Consider the following 23,125-nt stretch of genomic DNA (forward strand, 5'->3'; position numbering starts at 1 on the left):
ATCGGCTGTGGCCGCCAACATCGCAGGGCTCGGACTCCCCGGCCTCCCAGCTTCCCGCATCCATGTGAAACTGCGGGACACGACGTTTGTCTCGCCCTGGTCGAGTCTTCTTTGCTGAATCGACCATCATCTGTGCGGTACCCTTCTGAGCGTCCTCGGCAGCTCAGATTTTTTTCCTGCACTCTTCGGCTTGGTGGGAGTGCTCAAGGGTGTCCGACCCCGGTCCGATGACCTCACTGCTCCTGGATGTATTCCGAGGCCCGCATGTGTTTCAGAGGTGCACCCGTGCATTTGTATACTCGCGGGTGCTCGTTTGTGACCGTTCGCGCACAGAGACAACTACTGGTGAGGGCACTGACCTTTGGCTCCTAATCTGCGGGGAGACTGTACACGCTGCGTTGCTTGGTGATCTTCGGTGACCCACTGGACTCCTCGTGGGCCCATATCTACCACACCACCCCAAATGACAAAAACTGGTTGTCACTCACACACAGACTGATGACTTTGGCTCTAGTTAATCCTGATGCCTGAGGGCTAACTGCACTGGGACCCCATTTTGGGCTCCATAGGGATACATCCCCTGACCCCCTCCTCAAAATGGCAGGTTAAAACCTCATTCATGGAAACAGAGGACAGACCAACTCTCCGGATACAATCTCATGGAAAGTGTTATAGGACAACGCAGTGACTACATTTTACTTTCTTCAACCATGACTGAATAGGACCTAGTACCCCACCTTGCCTAGAGAAAGGGACTTAGATCTACCCCCAAAGTGTAAAAAATACTGAGAAAGAGTTAGACAATCAACCTCTGTCCTGAGCCTTCTTCTCCGTGTAATCATCATACTCTCGTGTTTATTTACCTATTTAATTTACTCCATACTAGCGATGTAAACCTGTTTTATTATCTAATCTGCTCCTGACTTTTATTCCTCCTTTGTTTACCCCACCTTCTTATCTTGCCCTATTTTAATCATCATATTTATCGTGTTTGTTACCTATTTAATTTACTCCATATTACCAATGTTAACCTGTTTTTGCTGTCTAATCAGCCTCTGACTTCAATTTCCTCATTTGTTTAACCTACCTCCTTATATTGCCACTGTTAATATCATCATATTTATCGTGTTTATTTTACCTATTTTATTTGCTCCATCTTAGCGATGTAATCTGTTTTGCTCTCTAATCTGCGCCTGATTTTAACGCCTCGCTTGCTTACACTACTTTCTGATCCTGCCCCTATTTTTCTCTCCCAGCGGCCCCCCCCACATTTTTTTGGTCTCCAATTCCTCGCTTGCTTACCCCACTTCCTGATACTGCCCCTTTTTTCTCTCCCAGCGCCCCTCCCAACTTATTGGTTTCCAATCCTCCTCTCCTCCTCTACCCCGATCTCCTTAATCTTCTCTGTCCTCCTCCCTCGTCCTCCCAACATGCCTCCTCACAGCACCGTCCATCAACCCCAGGACCCTACTCTCGCCAAACATGGCCATAACTCCTGGATCATTCCTTACCCCCCCAATCTCTCCAAACATGCTAGAAAAAACTTCAAACATAAACTCCTTATCCGTAACCCGGAAACACTCATTGTTGATAACTACATCAGCCTCACCTCCCCCATTATCACCAACTACATCTTTTACTCCAAACGCCCTTCCAAATGGAAGAGGATCTTCCTTCAACACCTCCCAATCTCTAAATCAACCAAAATACCATATGGATTCAAAATATCCACCGCTCCCTCCCCAGCCTTTCATAGTGATGTTGATATCTCCATCTTCAAAACAGGTAACATCCTCATACAAGCCTCGGCATCCCATCTTTCCATCTTCGAACTCCACTTCAGCACTATGTCCCTCCTCCTCGACCAGTCGGCGCCTAACACTCCACCTCCCCAGACGAATAGCACCCCTCATACCTCTACCTCCCCCCTTTCCCCCTGCTCTACCTCCACTCAACCACCCAACTAACACCCTCATCCAACAATGGACTTCACTATCTCCCTCCTTTGACCTCTCTACTGCTAATGACATCCCCTATCCCCAATCACATACTTCACATTCCCCTCTTATCTCCCTCTCTCCCCCTACCCCCATGAACTCCCTGTCTTCGGACTCCTCCTTGAATAATGATAGCCCCCAATCACAATCACCCACCTACCGTTCCCCTCCCGTGACCCCACCTCCCCTTGACCCCCCAAACTCCCTCCCCCTGACCCAACCACTCACGTACTCCACCGTCCTTTCCCCTCAATCACCCACTTCACCAGAAACTATGTGCCACCTGAACAACCTAACCCCTCCACTGACACTTAACAGCTCCATCACCCCTCACTCCTCACCTACCACCCAATCTCCTCACCCACACAACCGGCCACCTTCCGCAACTAATCAAGACCACTCCCTTTCCCCAGACCATATTCCTCTTTTCTCCTACGCCCCTTGTATCCCTCCCCGTAACCGGATGGCTCCGAACCTACACAACACCATCTTAACTTCAACACCGAACTCAGCAAATCAAAATTCTAAATTGTCTTTAACCCCACTCCAGTCTCCATTGGACTCCCCCAAGGATCTATTCTCTCTCCTTCCCTCTTTAATCTCTTTATGGAACCTCTCACTCTCCTTCTTAAATAAGCAGGCCTCAACTACCACCTATACTCCGATGACACCCAAATCTATTACAAGATTAAAACTCATGCTGACATCTTACACCTGAACAACACCCTGTACAAGACCCAATCCTGGTTCCATTCAAATCATCTCAAACTTAACCCTAATTAAATTGAAATCATTCTCTTCTCCCCCAAAAAGGACCCTCTCCCCGTTCAATCATGGATTTCAGACCTTAATGCACTCAACTGCTCACTCACACTGTCCAACTCCGTCAAATCTCTTGGCATTTCTATCGACAACCCCCTCACCCTTAACGTTCGCATCAAAAACTGCCAAAGGAGCCCTCTTCACTCTCCGTCACCTCAAGAAAATCAAACCATTCATACCCACCGATGATTTTAAACTTGCGGTTCAATCACTCGTTCTTTCACGTATTGACTATGGCAACGCCATCCTCAACGGAATCGCCACGGTCCACCTTCCTCCAATTAAAGCTGTACTCAACCTTGCAGCCTGGCTCATCACAGACTGTAAACGCTTCGATGATATCTCCCCAGCTCTCAAATCTCTTAAATGGCTCCCTATCGAAAGGAGATCAGCTTACAAAACTGCCTGCATTACTCATAAAGCCCTCCACCAAAACTCTCCGCAGTACCTCTCCAAGAAACGCCTCATCGCTGGTACCACTTGTCCTCTGAGAAGCACCAACGCCCTCCTCCTAATCCCACCTCTGCATGAAAAGAAAACCACACAATCTCGTTCCTTCTCTGGCAATGCCCCTACTATCTGGAATACCCTCCCAAAAAACCTGTGCTGTAACCCCTCCTACACCAGCTTCAAAAAAGACCTTAAAACCCACCTCCTCAACTACTATTGGGGATCCTAACCTGTGCCCGACTTCTCATCTCTTTTCACCATACCATATTTGGTTCAGTAATTTATGTCCCTCTTCCTGTACTCCACTTTACCTAAATTACTTTTAATGTATTGCTCCAGCTCCTGTTTTATTCCATCTTGATTTGTAATAATGTTGTTTTTTACTTTGGATATTTCACACTGCTATTTCCTTACCCTTGTTTTTTATGCTTTTATACCATGTTTGCCTTATACTATCCTGATCATGTAAAGCGCTCTGATACCTCTGGGTCTAGTCAGCGCTATATAAAACTTTTAAAATAAATAAAATACTTAAGTCCCAGAATGTCGGTAAAAAAACTTGACTGGTGCATGGACCTGTGAAAATTGGCAGGGCAGGTGGCGTTCACAAGGCATATGACCTATCTAGTTCAGGTTCGCCATGATGAAAGAGAGCACTGAATGGTAAGGGTATCTTCAGTCCTGATTGGTTCATCAGGCAGTAACAGAATGCACACTCAACCAGACAAGGAAATATACACTGTTGTTTTCGTAAGTAATACTTGATAACTAGAAGTTCTTGATGCCCGATCGAAGGTACACAACCACTGCCTACCTCCCCCACTTTGAGATACAACTGCAAGACATCTGTTTTTCAAATAAGGTTTTCTTTCTGAGTTTTATCTCCTTTATACTGGTCATTTCTGTAAAATGTGCTGGTGCTTAATCAAGCGTATTTGGTAACTGGGTACAGGTGGACAAGTATTTGATAAGGAAAGGAAAACTAGTCACAGAAGTAATAGGTGTTGTTTTTTTTTTTGCCCTGATAGGATCATAAAGTTAACACACCTGCCACCTGCTATCGTGGAGAACAGTGAGCCCATGCAGGTTGTGAGATATGACCAAGGAGGCCACTATCACGCACACATGGACAGCGGCCCAGTGTTCCCGGAGACCTCTTGCACTCACACAAAACTGGTCACCAATGAGACGGCTCCCTTCGAGACCTCATGCCGGTAGGTTGTCCATCTTCTTTTGTCAAAAAAGGCTTGCTGAGATCAAATAATGTGGAATGTGTCCCCTTCTGCACTACCTTAAGATCTATAAGTCATCAATTTCTTAATTGTACATGGTGCACCACCTCAGTGCAAAACCTATGTAGAGTTTCTTATGTTGCATAATATAGGCAGAAAACCATGGCTGTTTCCTCTTTTCTTAATCACAACTCAATTACATGATGTGCATGCTCCTTTCATAATTTTTATATTGTTGTGCCCCATTTTTGGGGCACACAGATGTACCTTATATGCTGGAAGAAAGTTCCCAGTATGCCTGAGACACATGCTCTGTGGATATTGGAAATGTACCCCTGTTTTGCCGGTGTACATTTCCAATACCTGTATGTGGCAGCTTTTCCATGTTGCCAGTGCAGGGTGGCATTGCTGTCCCAGTGTTCATCCTTGGCACTGGAAGAAGCCTTGGGAGAAACATTCTGACCCCTGTGGCAGGCATTACATAATAGAGAGGACCTTCCTTCAGTGATGGGTCTGGAACATCCGACCACCAGGGCTTATAAGAGGCTCATTATGTAGAAAATTCTCTGTTTGATCACTTTTAAAATGAGAAATGCTCTAGGCTGGCGTAGACGCGCATCCTTAACTCCAAGTGAGGTTTCTGTTTTTTAGATATGTGACCGTACTATTCTACTTGAATAACGTCACCGGCGGAGGCGAGACCACCTTCCCTATCGCTGATAACAGAACCTATGATGAAATGGTAAGGAGTAGAAGTGTTGTTTCGCTTACATTGTTTCTGAGTGTGCTGATTTGTTACTGTGATAGAAAACATTCATGACTGGATTCCTCCGACATTTGTTTCCACCGGAGTGTGCTCCCCAATGGGATTTTCAAATCTGAGCTTATGGGGAAGACATGAGGAGATGAGGTGCACATTCCCAGCTTGGGTTACCTTTGTTAATGGACCTGAAAGCAGATGTGGATAAAATAACAATAGATTATGAATGATGTTAGCATAAAATACCTATGTATTGTGTGGTTCAGATGACCATTATGTTTGACCTTGGCAAGTAACCTGTCACACGCATACAGATGGCTTTATGGAGATTATGCACTCTGGAGACAGTGCCTATGTAATTTGTCACCATTCTTATCTGACTCTAAAAAGGCAATCTTAGAACAGGAGCATGCTGCAGGGACATCAGAGGTAGCTCTGTCACCCTCTGGGATACATGCCACCCTGGCTACTGAGCCAGTAATACACCCACGGCCGCCTGCTCTCCAACACCGAAGAGAGAAGGAAGACCCTTACCAAAGAAGCACAGCCACACATCACAAAGGGTGGCTTCCCTGAACAGGAGCATAAAAGACTCAAAAGCAGACATCAAAGGCTGGGTTGCCCATGGAGTGACTGCCCTAAGAAGGATGGTCCTTGGGATACAACACCATCAGAAAAGCGCCCTAGAGGCAGAAAACCTAGTTAACCGCATGCGTGCGGGCGGAATTCCGCTCGCATGCTGAGATTTGCAGAAACGCATGTTACGTGACGAGCTGGGCTCGTCATGAGCGTGCGAGGAGGCTACCTCATGACGAGCCCAGCTCGTCATGAGCGTGCAAGGGGTTAAGAAGATCCCCATCTGGAATAGTAGCCCAGAGGATTCTGTTCGCAGGAATCCTGTGGCGCTACAAGGCGTTGTACATCCCCACATACAGACTGGCTTTAGGTTGGGGTGCTTTTTCACCTCAAAACTAAAACTCTATCGTATCACAGATATTACCGATATACTATGAGACTGTCACTCCAACAGTCCAGTCATCCATACTTTTTGAGAAGCTTTAAACCAAACAGCAACCAAGACCAATTGTTTTAGCGGTCACCGGCCTATTGTAGCCCACATGTTTTACTCTATCCTCAGTGTCCGGTCAAGAGAAAACAAAGGAAAGAGTACTATGAGGCTGTGGATGCTAATATCCTCATAAAGCCAGTGCTGGGCTTTCCGGTGGTCATCATTGCAAAGATGATTAGCAGTGCTCTAGAAGCCTCTTCATTGACCACTCTGGAGGAAGGCGGCGGATGGCTACCTTGTGGGCGACAGTGTGCCAGACAAAATGGAAGACTCCCTGGATAATGTTAAGGAAAGATTGATCATCTTAGGTAACCGCAGTAGTGCAGCAAATAACATAGCTGACTTACCAACGTTTGATTACTGTAATGGTCTCTAAATAAGGGACCTCTTGCTCACAACACATTCTGGATATACCTCTCTCAGGTTCTTTCCACTTTGGATCCAGAAATGATAGGGAGATACAAAAGAGGCAGATGGGAACTGAAACTCTGAAGTCCATGGGCATAGAGAAGATGGTTTTTCCCAATGTTCATTTCAGTGGGTATCGCCGAGGCGAGCTAGAGTGGGTTCACCAAGGGCAAAATGCATCTAGTGATGTAGAGGAAACCGACCGCCATTAGCTGCTGCTGTAAAAGCTTGCCTACATCAAAACAGTGACTGCTATCCAGCCTCACCATCGTCCACTGCTTGTTGTTACCGCATTCCATTCATATGCTTACTTGGTAGCCGATAACACAAGGCAGATACATGCTAGGTTTTAGTCAAAATAGTAAGGCCACATTTTAAGATTCCTCTTTACAGATTCTGCCATGGATATCAAATCTTTTTCTCCTGGTTCAGCTGGTGGAAGAAGTGAACATTTTGATTAAGGAAGGAGTTGTTGAGTCCTACCAAATCAGCAGAGGAACAGATTCATTTCCTAGTTTTTGCCAATCCTTGATATGCAAACAACAACAAAAAGTTGGTCAAGTTAGGATGTTGATATTTCATCAAGTACTTTTCAACCTATGGAACTATCCATACAAAATCTCATGAGGATACTTCTCCCGATTGATGGCAATGGTCCGAGGTTATCTCTGGGAGGGCAAAAAATTCAGAATAGCCATGGTATGGGTTATAAATCTCAGGTTGATGGTGGGTTTGGAGCAGCAGATGCAAGGTCATGCTATTCCTTATCTCAGCACATTATAGTTAATGAATGGCTACACGATGCGATCCTGACCCCGCATATGCCAGGGAGAGATGGGCCATGTGGGTGATGGGGTGGACCATATTGCTATGGTGAGACACTGAACCCGGGTTTGCCTCCTCTATCGACGATTGTGATGAAGATATGGCAAAACACCTTGGCCCCAAGGTCTGTTGCAATTGCAAACCAATTCAGAATGATCCAGTTTCAATACTTACATTGAAAATATATCACCCAAACTAGTTATAATTATTTGTGTGGGTCCCTAACTCTAACTGCCTTGGATAAGTGAATTCAAAAGCAGGCTTTTTTCACACTCCTGGGACATACCCATGACTTCAATGCTATAGGGAGTAAATTCGTAGAATATTGGTGTGGTTGATGGGTCTGACCTTTGCTAGTGACCTGAAGTTTGAACTACTGCATGTAACCAGTCACAAGGACAGTAACAGATATAAACTGTTATTAATGCACATCAGCGTATACTGGCCAAAACGGATATTGTCAAACACTGGCAATACAGCGAACCACCCAGTATTGAAGAAAGATCTGCAGAAATGGATCATTCAATGACGTTAGAGATCCCTATTTATGAATCCAGAGGTTACCCATCTTAAACCCCAAAATCTGGATAAATGGATGAATTTGCAGGGCATCAGCGAAACGGTGACTGTCTATAGTTAACCTTAATGAAGCAGAGATGGAATAGTAGGGACTTTACTGATTTCCATTGTGTTTCTGAGAGCCTTGATCCTAGGGGAATGGCCTTTTCATTGCTCAGCCAAGGACATTTCTAAATGCCTTTCCTATAACTCCACCAGTACTCCCAAAAGTGATTGGCGACTGGATGTAGCACAAAGCAAAGCTGATAAACATAGCTTCAGACTGTTCTCGTTAGTGGCGGCATCCAAATGTGCTTCAGCTTTTCATCCAGTAACATATAGAGGGTCCTGGCGAGTCTGACTCTTTCTTCAGGATGCTGGGCAGGATTCTCCATCCTAGCCTTCCATTACAGACCTTATTTGTTTGATATGTGGCAGGAGACCAACACTTTCAGTTTGTAATCTTGGTCTTTGGCATGGGTGTTTATGAAATTTCAAGCATTTTTCCCCAATGAGATGCCCATTGCATTCTATTACTGCGGTCACTCACATTGCCTTATTTTATATCTGTTCTCAATTTAAGTCCGTATTGTGTTGCATTTAAGTAAATTTATTTTATGTGTTTCACATTGTTTTTTTGTTGTTGTTGTTGTGCCTTAATTCTTCATACAGTAACAGTGAAATGTCTTCATTGAGAAGCAAGAGTGCATTCTCTTAGCAGCGCGAGTCCATGATATTCAAGCTTTGATTTAGATATTTCAGCCTCTATCCTAGATTTCTGTGAGACTGACTCTTAGGGGCATATTACCAAGCAATAGCGATAATTAACGCTAAGCTTGGTTAGCGGCTATAATTATATCGCCGCGCACCGACGATTTTTACCGCTGAGATACCTTGATATTATCAAGGTTTATCTCAAAAGCGGTAAAAATCGTGCAAAATGCATGAATATTGCTGAAAATCAGCGATATTCATGCATTATCGTGACAATGCTCTTAGCCATGTTATCCACCATCCATTGGATAACATGGCTAAGAACTGCTCTGGGCAGGCGCTAACTTTTGGAGATAATCGCGCTTAGCGCGATTATTTCCAAAAGTAGGTAATAGGGGATAGCGATGTTAGCGACTGTTTCCAGTCGCTAACATCTTGGCACGCCCACTTTGCATGTCATTAGCGATAATTATCGCTGACATGCAAAGTAGGCCCCAAGATGATCGCTATCTCCTTATAGCTGTCGCTAACTGGTGTTAGCGACAGCTAGGCTTTAGCGGGAAAAATTCCCGCTAAAGCGGCGATAAGGCCCTTGGTAATATGCCCCTTAGTCTGTTGGGTCACATGGCCACCTGCATAATGCTGGTTACTCATGACCAATGGCATATGTTGGCTCTGCAGTGCGGCCTGAAGTCCAAGTGGGCACGGCATCAGGGAAATCTCTCCGACATGGTCCTGCTCTCTGAGGGAACCGCAAAAGATCTGCAGTGGTGACTAACGAACCATGATTGGGTCAGTGTCAGACACCTCTCCCTTCCCCACACAGAGCTGACTGACTGTAGTGACAGATGCATCACTCTGGGCTGGGGTGGCCACCTGGATGCTCACAAAAATATTTACAAAGTCTGGATAACTCACCCTGTGCAGAACCAGTGACAACCTGGAGAAAGGAGGTACAGAGGAAGTATCCAAACTACACAACCCTGTAGAAATGGAACACAAAAAGGTGGAAGGGAAAAGTACAAAACAACATAAGCCAGCTACTGACTTAGAAAGAGAAACCGAGGCATAAGCAAAACACAAAAAAGCTGCTCATTAAGGAAGTGACTAGCTTAACAAACCCAGCAACCATGGTTGCCACCTTTCACAGTGAACAATACCGACCAAGTGTTGATATTTTCAGATTCTGCAAAGGCCCGGACCTGATTCTTAAGTAAAAATATACATGAAATCTTCTAATTTTATTTCTACCATGCCCTTTCTGTCTTTGTTTACTTTAATTGTCAGTCATGGATTATTAGGCCAGCGGTAGAAACCATTTTAAAGTGTTTTCGTCTAACACTTAAAGTATGTACTGATAAGGGGAAAAATACTAGCATTTGGTGATTTTTCTAATTTTTGTAGCTGCAGGGACATTAAAATAGATGTCATGCAGGTATAAAACCAGCTAGGTGTCAACCCTTCTACCAACTTGCAATGTTGCCAGGCAAGAAGTGAATTAACTAGCCGCTTTATTACTACTACTGCTTGAATGCCCTGGAAGAAGAGTGAAAAATATGAAATGAAGAGCAACATGTTGATATAATTGAAAGTATCCCAATCCAAGATGGCCGCCACTGTGGAGTTCAATAAAACCCACTGAAAGAAAACAGGCCTTTTTCTACTGGCCGCCCCTCGAGTAAACGTGCATTATGCAGTATTCCCGTAGAACACATCAACAGTATGTCCTAGTGAACCATGTATGCCATTGCCACCAGTGTTTGTGCTGCCTTGCCCTGGAGTAGCCTTCTGAAGGTAAGTTAGGGAACAAAAGCTTGCACAAGTTGAGGCCCTTGACCCGAGAACCACTGCGGGCCTTTGCACCCGAGTCCTCACACTTGGAAACAAAAAATGTCCCATGTGGCCATTCTCTGCTATAAATTGTGTTATGAACAACCACAAAAAGAGCCAATAGAAGCTGTCAAAATGTGATTTGGTAATCATAACCTGCAGGAAGGAGTATCCATCAGAATAACTACTTTGATAACACTGCAATCAATACAAATCTTCACTTAATCTCTTCATCACTCTAAAGCGTCCCTTCTCCTAGTGGTGAGTTAAATCTCAGTAACATCTTCTCTGGTGGATACAAATCTTCCCAAAGATTCCTCAGCACCCTTCCTCCAATCTCTTCTTAGGTTGGTAATTAATTGGTAATGTTTTTCTGATCATTGAAGGAATTATCTCTTAGTTTTCTTTTACCTCGGCTTATGTGTAGTGTGGATAATTAGTAAGAATAAGCACCAGCAGCATATCCGGTGCCTTTATGGATCCAAAAATTAATTTCAGAGGATGAGGTCTGTCTGATCCAGGGCTGGCCCTGCAGCAGCCCCATCGAGCATGGGAAGGGGGAATTGTTGAAACAAAATCCTGACTTAGAGCCTGATTCAGAGTTTGGCAGTCGGGTACTCCCCGTTGAATAATGGCAAGTAATTGTATCCTAATATCCCATATTCTACTATCCTAATTGCATTTGTGATAAGGTGAACAGGATATCTGTCATGTTTGTGATGGTAAACCCATCCGTCCAACTTTAAATTAGGACCATATTCTGCTGCATTGCAATAGTTCAAGATGCGAAATATGTGGACGTTTAGTATCTGTTAGAAAAGGTGTTACTCAAAGAAGTACCTTCTTCTTTAGCTGTACAAGCACCGGCGTAACGAAAATTGAGGGGGCCTCCCTGCAAGGTACGTAGGGGGCCCCCTCCGAGCTCAATCAGGAGCTCTTTGGCCACAGTGCAGTGACGAGGGGGCCCCCTGGAGCTTGGGCCCCCCCCGCTCCACAGGGGCTGCGGGGGCCTGTCTAACGTCCCTGTGTACAGGAAGGATGAGACTGAGCGCAAGCAATGATTCAGCACTGACCCTGCACATTTCTAGGAGTCTAGCAATGGTATCTATAAAATGTTGTTCTTTGTGCTTATGTAACAATTTTGGGACTTTGAACTAATAAAAGGGGTGGGTGTGGGAATGCTTTGTTTGTTTACATACAGTTTCAGTGTCATCTTCGTGTTGTTTCAGTCCTTGATCCAGAATGATGTTGATCTGCGAGATACAAGAAAGCACTGTGATAAAGGGAACCTGAGGGTGAAACCTCGGCAGGGCACGGCTGTCTTCTGGTACAACTACCTGTCGAACGGAAAAGGTAATGCCTTCGGTCACACATACATGGCACAGCCTATGAGACCATGGTACCTTGTATTGTTGCTTCTTCTTAGGTCTGGCTAGAGACAGTTTTAGCTGTTTGCTTGATCTAATGTGAAAGAAAAAAGATTATATAGAGAAAAGCTTTCCATGTTGATTTGAGTAGTGATACAATTTGTACTGTTCTTGCTTTGTCGAGTGGGCTAAAAGGGCCACGATCACACTATGGAGCTTCTCTGATACAATAGGTACCACAGGGGCCACCTGTCACGTCAGTACTCATCCACAGCAGGGGCCTTAGCAGCAACCACATCTACCATTATATCAATCAATCAGGGGATTGTAAGCGCACTACTCACCCAAGTGGGTCTCATGGCGCTGGAGGGAGGGGGGTAAGGTTGAGCAGCTCCGTTCAGCCGAAAACCCAGGTTTTGAGTGTCTTTCTGAAGATGCTCAGGGAGGGAGCGCGCCTGATATCGAGCGGGAGCTCGTTCCAGGTCTTGGTCGCTATGTAGGAGAAAGCTCTTCCTCCTGTTCTGGCTCTATTGATGCGCGGGGTTTCGGCGAGGGCAAGGTTAGTGGATCGGAGGTTTCTTTTGGGTACATGGAACGAGATTCTCGCGTTGAGGTATTGGGGTCCGGTGTTGTGGAGTCCTTCGTAGGCGAGGGTGAGTATCTTAAAAGTGACTTTTTTCTCGACGGAGAGCCAGTGGAGGTCCCGTAGGTGTTGTGGGATATGTTTGTGTCGTGGGATGCTGAGGACGAGTCTGGCTGCGGTGTTCTGTATTGGCTGGTGCTTGCGGAGTGCAGACTTGTTGATCCCAGTGTAGAGGGCGTTTCTTTAGTCCAGTCTGCTGGTTATGAGTGCGTGGGTGGCGGTCTACCTTGATTTGGGGGGGATCCATTTGAAAGTCTTACGGAGGATGTAGAAGGTGTTGAAACAGCTGGAGGTGACGGCGTTGACCTGTTGGTTCATGGAGAGGGGGGAGTCGAGTATGATGCCAAGGTTCCAAGCGTGGTCCGTGGGATTCAGGGGGCTGCCGAGGGAGATGGGCCACCAGGTGTTGTTCCAAGCTGAGGGGGGGGGGGTTCGAGGATGAGGACTTCTGTTTTCTCCGAATTGAGCTTGAGGCAGCTGATTCTCATCCAGGATGCGACCACCTGCATTCCTTCCTGGAAGTCTGGTGGTTTTTTTTTTGTTTTTGTTTTTGTTTTTATTGAAAAGGAACAAAAGAAACAATAGCATCAGGTGAACAACAATTGTCATCATTGTGAGGTTTGATTTGTCATTCGCACAGAATCATATATTACAATATGCATAAAATTTGTGATCAAGGGGATTCCTGTGCTTCTGCTTCCATTTGCCGTATCGGGGGGTGCATAGTTCGCCACAATAACTTTTCCAAGCCCCCCTGATCTTCCCCAACTTCTCCGGACAACCCCTGGCCACATACACTGCCCTCTCCCTGAACATACACCAATCGGTTGTGGGGATTTTGGTGAGGGAGAGGATGAGCTGGGTGTCATCTGCGTAGGATACTATGCTGAGGCCCTGCTGTCTGACGAAGGTGGCGAGGGGAGCCATGTAGATGTTGAAGAGGGTTAGGCTGAGCGATGATCCCCTGGGTTCTCTGCAGTTGATATCCGTGGGTTTGAAGAGGAAGGGTGGCGGTCTGATTCTTTCAGTTGTGCCGGTGAGGAACGAAGCGTATCCAGTCGAGGGCAGTTTCTTGAATGCCGGCGTCGTGGAGTCTGGCGGCGAGTGTGCGGTGGGAGACAGTGTTGAATGCTGCTGAGAGGTCAAGCAGCATCAGGGCCATGGTGTGTCCTTGGTTGAAGAGGGAGCGGATATCATCTGTAGCGGCGAGTAGGGCGGTCTCGGTGCTGTTGTTGCCGCAGAATCCGGATTGGGAGGGTTCGAGGACAGAGTTGACTTTGATGAACCTTGTTAGTTGTGCGTTGACGGTCTTCTCTACAACTTTTGCAGCGAAAGGGAGGAGTGATATGGACCGGTAGTTCTTGAGGTCGGTGGGGTCTGATGAGGGATTCTTGAGGAGGGGTCTGATTTCAGAGTGTTTCCAGTCTTCGGGGAAGGTGCCAGTCTTGAAGGTGGTGTTGATGGTGCGTCGAAGTTTTGGTGCTATGGCCGTGCCTGCTCTGTGGTATATGTGTAGTGGGCATGGGTCTGTAGGGACCCCGAGTGGATCCTTTCATGGTTGAGGCGGTCTCTTTGGTCGTGGTCAGTGTCCAGGTGGAGATGGTGTAATTGCTAAATAGGGAGCCACGTCTTCAGAGCTTGGGGAAATTGCATGGCATCATTCGTTTTGCAAAGGCCAACTGGAAGCGTTTTCCCGCTTTCAGGTGTTGTTGTAGAAAAAGCTTTGTTTCCATATGCGCTATAACCTTGATATTTGTGATTAGATAAATGAGAAGCATGTAAAAAGGCCTTTACAGTGGAAGGCTCTCCATACGTACTGGAGTCACTGAAGTACTTACAGAAGGTTTGTAAAACACCTTTTGCGCTTCAGAAGGGCATTATACGTACGAGCCATGAGCATTGTGGATACCCAGGTTTTCTGAGAGTCTGAACGTGCACTCAGCTGGCAACCACCATAGAACATTTGCAATAATTACATGCATCTTCTAATTACCCACAGTGCTGAGATATTCCCTTTCACAATTTCATCAGTTTGACTTATAAATTGAAGAACTGAAGGAAGAGGTTACTCTTCCATAATGTTCTCTCCCCAGAAGCAGAGTAACTTGTTTGTGTGTTGTTCCAGGTTGGGTAGGAGAACTGGATGAATACTCCCTGCATGGTGGCTGCCTGGTAACTCAAGGTGTCAAGTGGATTGCAAACAACTGGATCAATGTGGACCCCAACAGGCTGCGCCAGATTCGTTTCCAACAAGAGATGGCGCTCTACGGCAAAGAGGATACTGACTCCCAGTCAGAATGGACCTTAGACAAATCCTACAAAGACGTGCACTTGGATCTATAGTCGTCAGAAGTTAAACTTCATCGAAGGTGGCACTTTGAGCATAGCGAGCAGTCACCACCCGCTAGGTTAATGCACGCTTGGTACCCCTTACACCGACCATGATTGTAAGAAGTCTTGTAGCGTCGCAGCACAGGAGCTCATGGTAAGTGAAGTAAGTGAGTCCCAGAAGGACTCGTTGACTGTTTCAAGTGTCTCCAGCCTGCTGAGCGCCACTTTCCAAAAGTATCCGTGTTTGTGTTCAACATGTGTTTTGTTAACCTTTTCAAGGTGTTTTTGGAATTCTTAGCTGCGTTTAATCAGCTGTCGACTCTACATGCTCACAGATTGCTCAGCACAAGTTGGCACTCGTACGCTCCTTGTGTCATCACACTAGTGACTGCCTCATTGTACGATTATGCCATCAGTGGGAAAACATAATCCAGACCCAAAGACGACTTTCATACAGCAGCACCATAGAGGTTAAGAAGGGATAGAGACAAGCAAATAAGAGGCATAACTCCAGAGAAGCCCTTCTTTTTGATTTTCACAAACTGACTTTTAATGGGTGGTGCTCAAAGAAGTAGGCTCAACCTCTTTGGCTCATTGCGTTAGTCCTAGTACTTGAGAAACTGTTTACGACTTCACAACCATATCACTGTAGTGCTCCGCAGATATTAAATGTTTACACATCCCCATTGGTTCACGCCCAAAGTGCATCAGTGCACTTTTGTATTTGTAATTTCTAGACACCTATGCAGAGCAAAGTGTGGTTGTTTGTTTATTGAAAGCTGCCATTTCCACATTTTCAGGACAGGATCCTCCCAGTTTCACAGCCTCCCTTGTTTATAGCAGTTCTGTCATTCGTACAGGCGAATAAGGCTTCCTATGCATCAGGTTGAGGCTATTAAAGTTCACCACACAAAGAGATGATGTTAAACCCCTTCCATTTAGTCTAGAGTCCTAGGGCTGACATTGTGTACTTTTGAGAAGAACTCCTGGATATCTAGAACAAGATGCAGCCTCAATGCTCTAGTGATGTGAACCCCACACAAGCAAATGTTTAACCAGAAATGAACAAGCCAGATTTTAAACAGACAGACAGACAGACAGAGAGAGAGAGATGGCCCTAGCTGACCCCTGGTGTATATAGTTGGGGATGTGTCTGCCCTGATACTAGCCTGCCATTTCTGATGTACGAGGCTTTATTGTTTGACTCTCAAAGTTGGTTTGATGTACGGAGGATACGTTGCATGTTTTTATTCGTGGCTTCAATCAGCGCCAGTGGGCTGGTTGCTTTGTGGCATGTGCATTAGGAATGATCATGCTGACTAATATACTCACTCACGTGCTCTCCTTCCTAAAGGAGTGTCAGGTGGATCCAAATATGGAGGCTCTACCAGCACCTCCTACCTACGCTGTGGCTCAGGGATCAACACTCTTGCCGCTGCGGTTTGATATCTAAGGGACTCTTAAACATTACGCTTAAACTGCGGAATCGTATTTTCCAATATGCAAGCAGCAGATGAGACCAGCTGGTTGCGTGTAGTGCAAACACAGCTTCGATCAGTTGAATCCAAACACGGATTGGAAATGAGTGTAATATATACTGTAATGAGACTCATTGGCAAGTCTTTCCCCATTCATGGGGCAAAAAGTTCACTTGAGTGACACTTCCATCCGGGACAGATAATAGAATAGTAAATATAGAATGGATGTCACCCGGCAACACCTTGACTGGGCTCCTCGGAAATATTCATTTCACTAATAAAAGAAGCGAACCTAGTGTACTACAACAGCTTATACAAAGGTCTCAGCTATAAGTTATATAGATGGCAGCCAAAAATGTAGAACTCTGCTGCCTGAGACCGCTTGTAAAAGTAGAGGGGAAACCATGTCGCCTTTCCCTAGATTATATTGGTTACCACAGCCAGCCAGAATTCAACCTATAGGTGTAATTGATCTGTGAAATTCTTATGCCAAATTCCCATTGTGGTATGAAAATAGAATCTACTGTTTTGTGCTCTCCACCCAGCGCAATCCACAACCAACGCGGCAATGTTACTCATCCTCAGAGCCCTAGCTATTGACAGGTCATTATACTCCCTTTATCTCAGCTGCCCAAAAAAGCTGTGCCCATTATATTGAGTCCACAACAGCTCCTCTACATTCATAAATGTTCAAAACTCTCTGGGGCTTTCTCGGAGTCAGTCTCTCGACCAAAACCTTGGCACTCGGAGAGACAATTGGCTTTTGTGCCAAATAAATGTAAAATTAAACACATTTGTGCAGCACATTTCATGACAACTATGTTGTTGATCTCTATTAATGCAGCTGGGCTCTCCCGGCTGATTCCGAGGTGTTCTTCAGTTCCCCAAGACTCTGGTCCTGTGTTTGCTCTTCCAACTCAGCCATCAGAGAAGCTTTCCAAGAGAAGAAAGGTGGTCAGAACTGTTCACTCAGTTGGACTATTAATCGAAAATAAAAGTCAATATATATCAGGCTTTTTTGCCCAAGAAACAGCAGTTGCCACATATCAAGAACTGAATGTTGGCAAATGTAATGTACGAAAGCAATATTTTATCAACAATCATTTGGCCCACCCAAGAAATCAGATCATGTTTCCTCGTGCATGCAGTGTCTCACGCTTTGCACATACGTACGTTCCTGAATAGAAAGAACCATACTGAGCCCTAACAACGCCTCTGCCACCAGCTTCTTTACACCTATCTTTTGTGGTACTGTCATCAGGGGGACTCTGGTCTGTTTGCTACCCAGGAGAGAGATTCAGGCGGCTTGCTCTTCGAGCACGCTTTCACATGATTATTAGCCTTTCTCCAGTTACCAGTCAGACTTGAGGTGGCTCAAGTCCAAAGAACTAAGTACATTTCTTAATATGAAGAGAAGACATTCCAAACTCGCTTCTCACTCGCAGAAGATTTCTGTGCAGCAGAAACCCAAGGAAACATTTTACAGTTCTAAAGGCTAAAGCTCAGTTTTGGGTTTTTCCACACAAGTGATTCAGAAACTCAAGCTGGGGAGCCAGTGGAGAGGGTGATCTGCTGTGAAACCCCAACTTCAGCTACTATATTACATTGTTCTCCTCTTTCTCAAGGCTGTTTCTGTGATCCACTGACTAAGGAGGCAGGCAGCCAGGCGCTACCCAGGCAGACAAAAGGAGCTCAAACACATTTAATGGGTAAAGGAGGAAGCCACATAAACTAAGAATACAAGGTGGGAGCCCTAGAGCTGCTGTAGAGACAAAGGTGATATTTAAAGTGTTGATTATATACCAGATTTTTCACTACACAGCCCATTCACACAAAGACCAACTGATCCCTAGCTCAGTTTGCTGGGAAAGGGATGAGACCGACCAACAACATGGTTAGTATGTCTTAATAGGGAAGCGCCGAGAGGATCCGACTCCTAAATTCTTTGTGACTTTTTTAGGGATGGCTTAAGAGGTTACTGTAGATGTTCGTGTTACTTTGGCCTAGGTGCTCTAATGGTTCATATATCAAAGGCGTTCAGTACATATGGACTTGCTAAGGTTGTCTTTTATGCCAGATGCGAGTAATCACATTTCCGACTGGTAGAAGCTTCATGGGAAAGTGAGCTATTGGGAGCCGGAGTCGGGATCTGTGCTTTTCTCATCGGGCAACAAATTGCAAATAATTATTAACCTGCTCTGGAAAGTAAGCAAAACCAATTCGTAGTTGAATTTGCAGGGCGTTCAGCTGTCCAGTAAGACGATATGATGTGGCTTATTTGTGAATTAAAGAGATTTCAAAACTTTGCGAAGATTGCGAAATGTAAACAAAAATATGCAAACAAATCTATTAAAAACAGTATTTTCAAAATAAAATATCAGCAAAAACCCCTTTTAGTCAGAGAATTGTCTTACCAAAAACTTTTTTTCAAAAGGTTTTTGCCTCTAAAACTAGTTTTAACTTTGGAAAATGTTTTGACATGTTTCTGCTAGAAGTAGGCATTCTGGAAGACAGTGGTCAAAGTAGAAATCCTCATACCAGGAAAACAAATGAAAGATAATTTATATAATGATCTTAAAGGGAAGTAACTTCCTAATATGTGGCAATAGCAGATGGGCCAGCATGGTCTGAGTAATAGGAAACAACCACAAGAAACTAAAAAAATGTATGCAAGTCTGTAAATTATTCTCAGGGCTGAAGTACTTTTCTGAAAGGTTCATGTTTACTGTTTGGACAGACACCTTTGTGCAATACTAGAAAAAATATATTTACAAAGAAAATATTTGTTTTTGTAAATTATAGCGATTACATAACTGTGTCTAGAGCTTGTATGTATTTATTGTATAGCTTTTTGAGCCACTTTAAAAGGAGACAACACTAAAAGCATATCAGAGTGTTTCCAGGGAGAGGCAAACTGACAGAGCTACCTGGGTTCACTGCAGATTGCTAGGCTTTTTAAAGGATGCTGTTGTGTTGTTTAAAGATTTAACAAAGAGTATTCATATTTATGTACACGGATACTTAAAGGCTTACTCACTGTCTTGTGGTAAAGTTCATTTGTGCTTAGGATTCTGTCTGTAACTGTTAAGTCTGTAGATGTATACACACCAAAGAAATGTAGATTTGTGATGAATACATCTTTAAAAAGTCAGAGGCAATATTTTATCACTTGACTTATGGAAAACTATGTAGACTTTCCTTGATTGAATTGTTCTTATCAAGCAGCTTAAAATACATGGTGTACGTGACATGTTCCACCTACATGTAATATGTTAGTGCTTTGGTAAACGAGGCTCGAGCACCAGACAGCAGTGGCGGCTCCTTAATTGTAGAAGGTGTTCCATGAGCACACATACTCTTTTCTCCCATCCACAAGCATACACAGGCCCATATACTCACCCATTCATTCACAAATGCACACTCAAGCTCACACCCACCCAATTCACAAACAACACCGGACACCTACTCACAAGAATACATGGGCAAATACGTATACACATGCATCCAAACGTTCAATGTAGTACTTACCTGGAGGTCCTTGGTGGAAATGCAGGGCCTGTCTGTGGTGGGAGGGAGATGCACAATGGCCCAGGAGGGTGCTGGAGGCTTCCAGCAGCCTTAGGCAGCACAACCAGGAAGACCCCTCTGCCTCCTCTCATTGCCTAACCTTGTCAAGCATCAGCCCATAAGAGGATGACCCTTCCTACCTTATCACGGGGTGGGGAGACGTGCTGAATCCACGCCACTCTGTGACGAGTTGGAAAAGGGTGGTGTGTGATTGACAGTCAGCCCAGGGCGCCATAGGACTGACTCTATTAGTGATGCTCCCCCAGTCATCAGGAGGAAGATCCTCACACATCTTTGCTGGTGTGATGATGGCACTGCCCTCAGGGCTGAGATCCTTGACTCGGCAAACCATGGATGCCTGACACCTGAGCTTTAGCGCCTGCCTGGCTGCCTGACCCTGACAGGATGAGTATTTGTCAGGTTAACCTTTACTCAGCCTCACAGATACTCATTCACTGGAAATGTGGGTGGAAATCTGACACCCTTGTCTCCAGGCCACCACAGCCTGAGAGAATGTTCATTTGCGGTCTGATTAGTTGCATTATCTCAACATTTGTATATCAGATGAATGATAGTTTCATATTCATAATGAAAACATTCTTTATCTGTGTCAAATGTGTGTTTCATCTTTGGGCCCTACTGGACCCATCTGTAATAATTCCAAGAGTCATGAATCTGCTTTGCTTGCCCAATTTTTTTACTGTATTTTTTTGTAATGAAGAGCATCTGACTGACAGAAAATCTTAGATCCCACATTATGTTGTTATTTAAATATATGCATTTTATGTTTGACATAAGGCGTCTTGTTTGTTTACCATTTTAGATATTTATTGCTATTGATTATATATCAATTACAGTGCACGTACTGTAAAAACTGAGTAAAAAATTATTTTATTGAAGGAGATGTAATTGCCTATTCTGCCACCCGAGAAGCATTGCATTATGGTCCAGTAGTGTTCTACCTGCAACATGCACGTTTAAGCCCAAGCCCTATAGCACATTTTGGGCTCTTCCCTCTACTTTGTACACATATCCATTAGAAAGATGCATATTTAAAATGATATCCTCCTTTGGGAGTAGGTGGGTCACACGGCCCTCAAAGAAAATTACAAAAGTCCAGTCATATGAAAAGCAATATTTTTATGTTTATTCTGGTCAGATAAATTGGGATCATTTGACCCTATTTTCTCCTGTCCTTTCTGTAAACCTTTCTATTCTTTAGTCTCTATGGAGGATCTAATTACTCCTGATGGTAAATTCAGTTTTCATGGAGGGATGACATGGGAGTTCTGTTGCCCATCTTGGGCTCTTCACTGACTTCATAAACATAAAATATCTTCACCTTGTGGGATCCAAAGCCCAAAGAAGCAGAAATAATCTGGGATTTTGAATTAATTGAAGATCCTGTTATGAAGTGGAGTTACAGATAAATAACTTACTTTCCATTTTACTAAAGTGAAAGCCTAGGGGTGTGTTTTTACTGCTGGCAACATTTCCAAAATCGAGGTAATAAGACAGAATCAAGAGATATGTAATACTCATTCATTCTAGAATAGAGGTGTGGTACCAGAGCTCCGAAGAGAATTTGTTAGTGTGCTGGTCCGCAATTACACCCATCCCTTTTCTGCTCCTTGGGCATCATGCGTTTAAATTGCGTACAACTCAATAGGCGTTTATTTAGAGCCTGGCTTCAATCTAGATGAACGAAAAGTAGGGCTTGAAAAAGCATAGTGTGTTTGGTGGTTTATTGAGGTGCACCCCATTGTTGCCATGAAGGAGGTCAAGCCAGGCATTCCACCCCGTAATCCTATAAGAGACCATACCGTCCCTCTTGTGCAAGCATACATATTGGAAAGTGTAGGGCTACATCATCAAAAAGGGGCAAGAAGTTGCCTTATCAGAAAGTACAGTGACTTACAGATCCATGGGACTGCTGTGGTGTCCAGGTCAGGGCATTATTGACTCCTAAGGCCACCTCACCGCCAGGACAACACACAAGCAGTTCAGTAGTGCCACTGTTGAATTGTTCCCTTTACTCTGTTTCAATTACTTCTAAATGCATGTGGCCTGTTATTACTAAATGGTGAAATGAAGGTTGAAAAGGCACATCTGACTGTTTACCGCCTCCAAACCCATGTGTGTCCGGTCCAGTAAGGAACGAGACTTCTGCTGGGTTCTCCCCCCGTGTGCCTGTGGGGAAACCTTTGGAATACAGTGGGACCCAGTCCCTTTGTACATTGTGGCCACACAATGCATGCACATATTGTCATTCCCTCGTTGCTTTTTCTGTTATTTAAGTGTTTACATACACGTTTGCATTGATTGCACTGAGTAATTATTTATTCATATTTATGGTTTCATATTTATCATTTGAATGTTCACAGAACCACAGTTGATTCTCATAATAAAAGATTTTAAAAGTGATTTTGATTTCTGGGATTATTTAGAGTGGGTATGATGTGATGAACGCGCCTGCGGATGTATGTACTTGTGTGTTGAGACGTATGTATTCTGCCGGGCTAGTGAGGAACCGGTGTCCTGCTGCTCACACCAGAGGGGGTAGGATGGACTCAAGATTGTGAATAAGAAGCAGGTGAGGTTGAGAGAAGGACAGCTTTCTCTTAGCAACAAGAGGTGGAGGCCACCCCAAAGGCACACAGAGGGGGTTAAGAGGACTCAAGATTGTGCATAAGAAGCAGGTGAGGTGGAGAGAAGGGCGGCTTTCTCTATGTGACAAGAGGTGGAGGCCACTCCAAGGCAGACAGAGGGGGAAGGAAGGACTCAAGTTGGTGCATAAGAAGCGGGTGAGGTCGAGAGACGGGCGGCATTCTCTTAGTAACAAGAGGTGGAAGCCACTCCAAGGCACACAGAAGAGGTAGGAAGGACTCAAGATTGTGCATAAAAAGCAGGTGAGGTGGAGAGAAGGGCGGCTGTCTCTTAGTGACAAGAGGTGGGTCTCTCCAAGGCACACAGATGGGGTAGGAAGGACTCAAGATGGTGCATAAGAAGCAGGTGAGGTGGAGAGAAGGGCGGCTTTCTCTGGGTGATCAGAGGTGGATCTCTCCAAGGCACAC

At 44.7% G+C, this 23,125-nt stretch overlaps 1 protein-coding gene across 1 annotated transcript in view; it reads left to right on the forward strand.

Annotated features, from left to right (window-relative positions):
- Nucleotides 1-22,475, forward strand: part of P4HTM (prolyl 4-hydroxylase, transmembrane) — a 150,032-nt gene extending 127,557 nt beyond the window's left edge. The window contains exons 6-9 of the mRNA XM_078661797.1: nucleotides 4,298-4,483; nucleotides 5,153-5,243; nucleotides 11,895-12,018; nucleotides 14,801-22,475. Of these exons, the coding sequence (XP_078517923.1) occupies nucleotides 4,298-4,483; nucleotides 5,153-5,243; nucleotides 11,895-12,018; nucleotides 14,801-15,018 (619 nt within the window). The 3' untranslated portion in view covers nucleotides 15,019-22,475. The remainder of the gene's footprint in view (nucleotides 1-4,297; nucleotides 4,484-5,152; nucleotides 5,244-11,894; nucleotides 12,019-14,800) is intronic.
- Nucleotides 22,476-23,125: the final 650 nt, after the last annotated feature.

The sequence above is a fragment of the Lissotriton helveticus genome, chromosome 9 (genome assembly GCF_964261635.1).
Source record: "Lissotriton helveticus chromosome 9, aLisHel1.1, whole genome shotgun sequence".
In the NCBI taxonomy this organism is placed as follows: domain Eukaryota; kingdom Metazoa; phylum Chordata; class Amphibia; order Caudata; family Salamandridae; genus Lissotriton; species Lissotriton helveticus.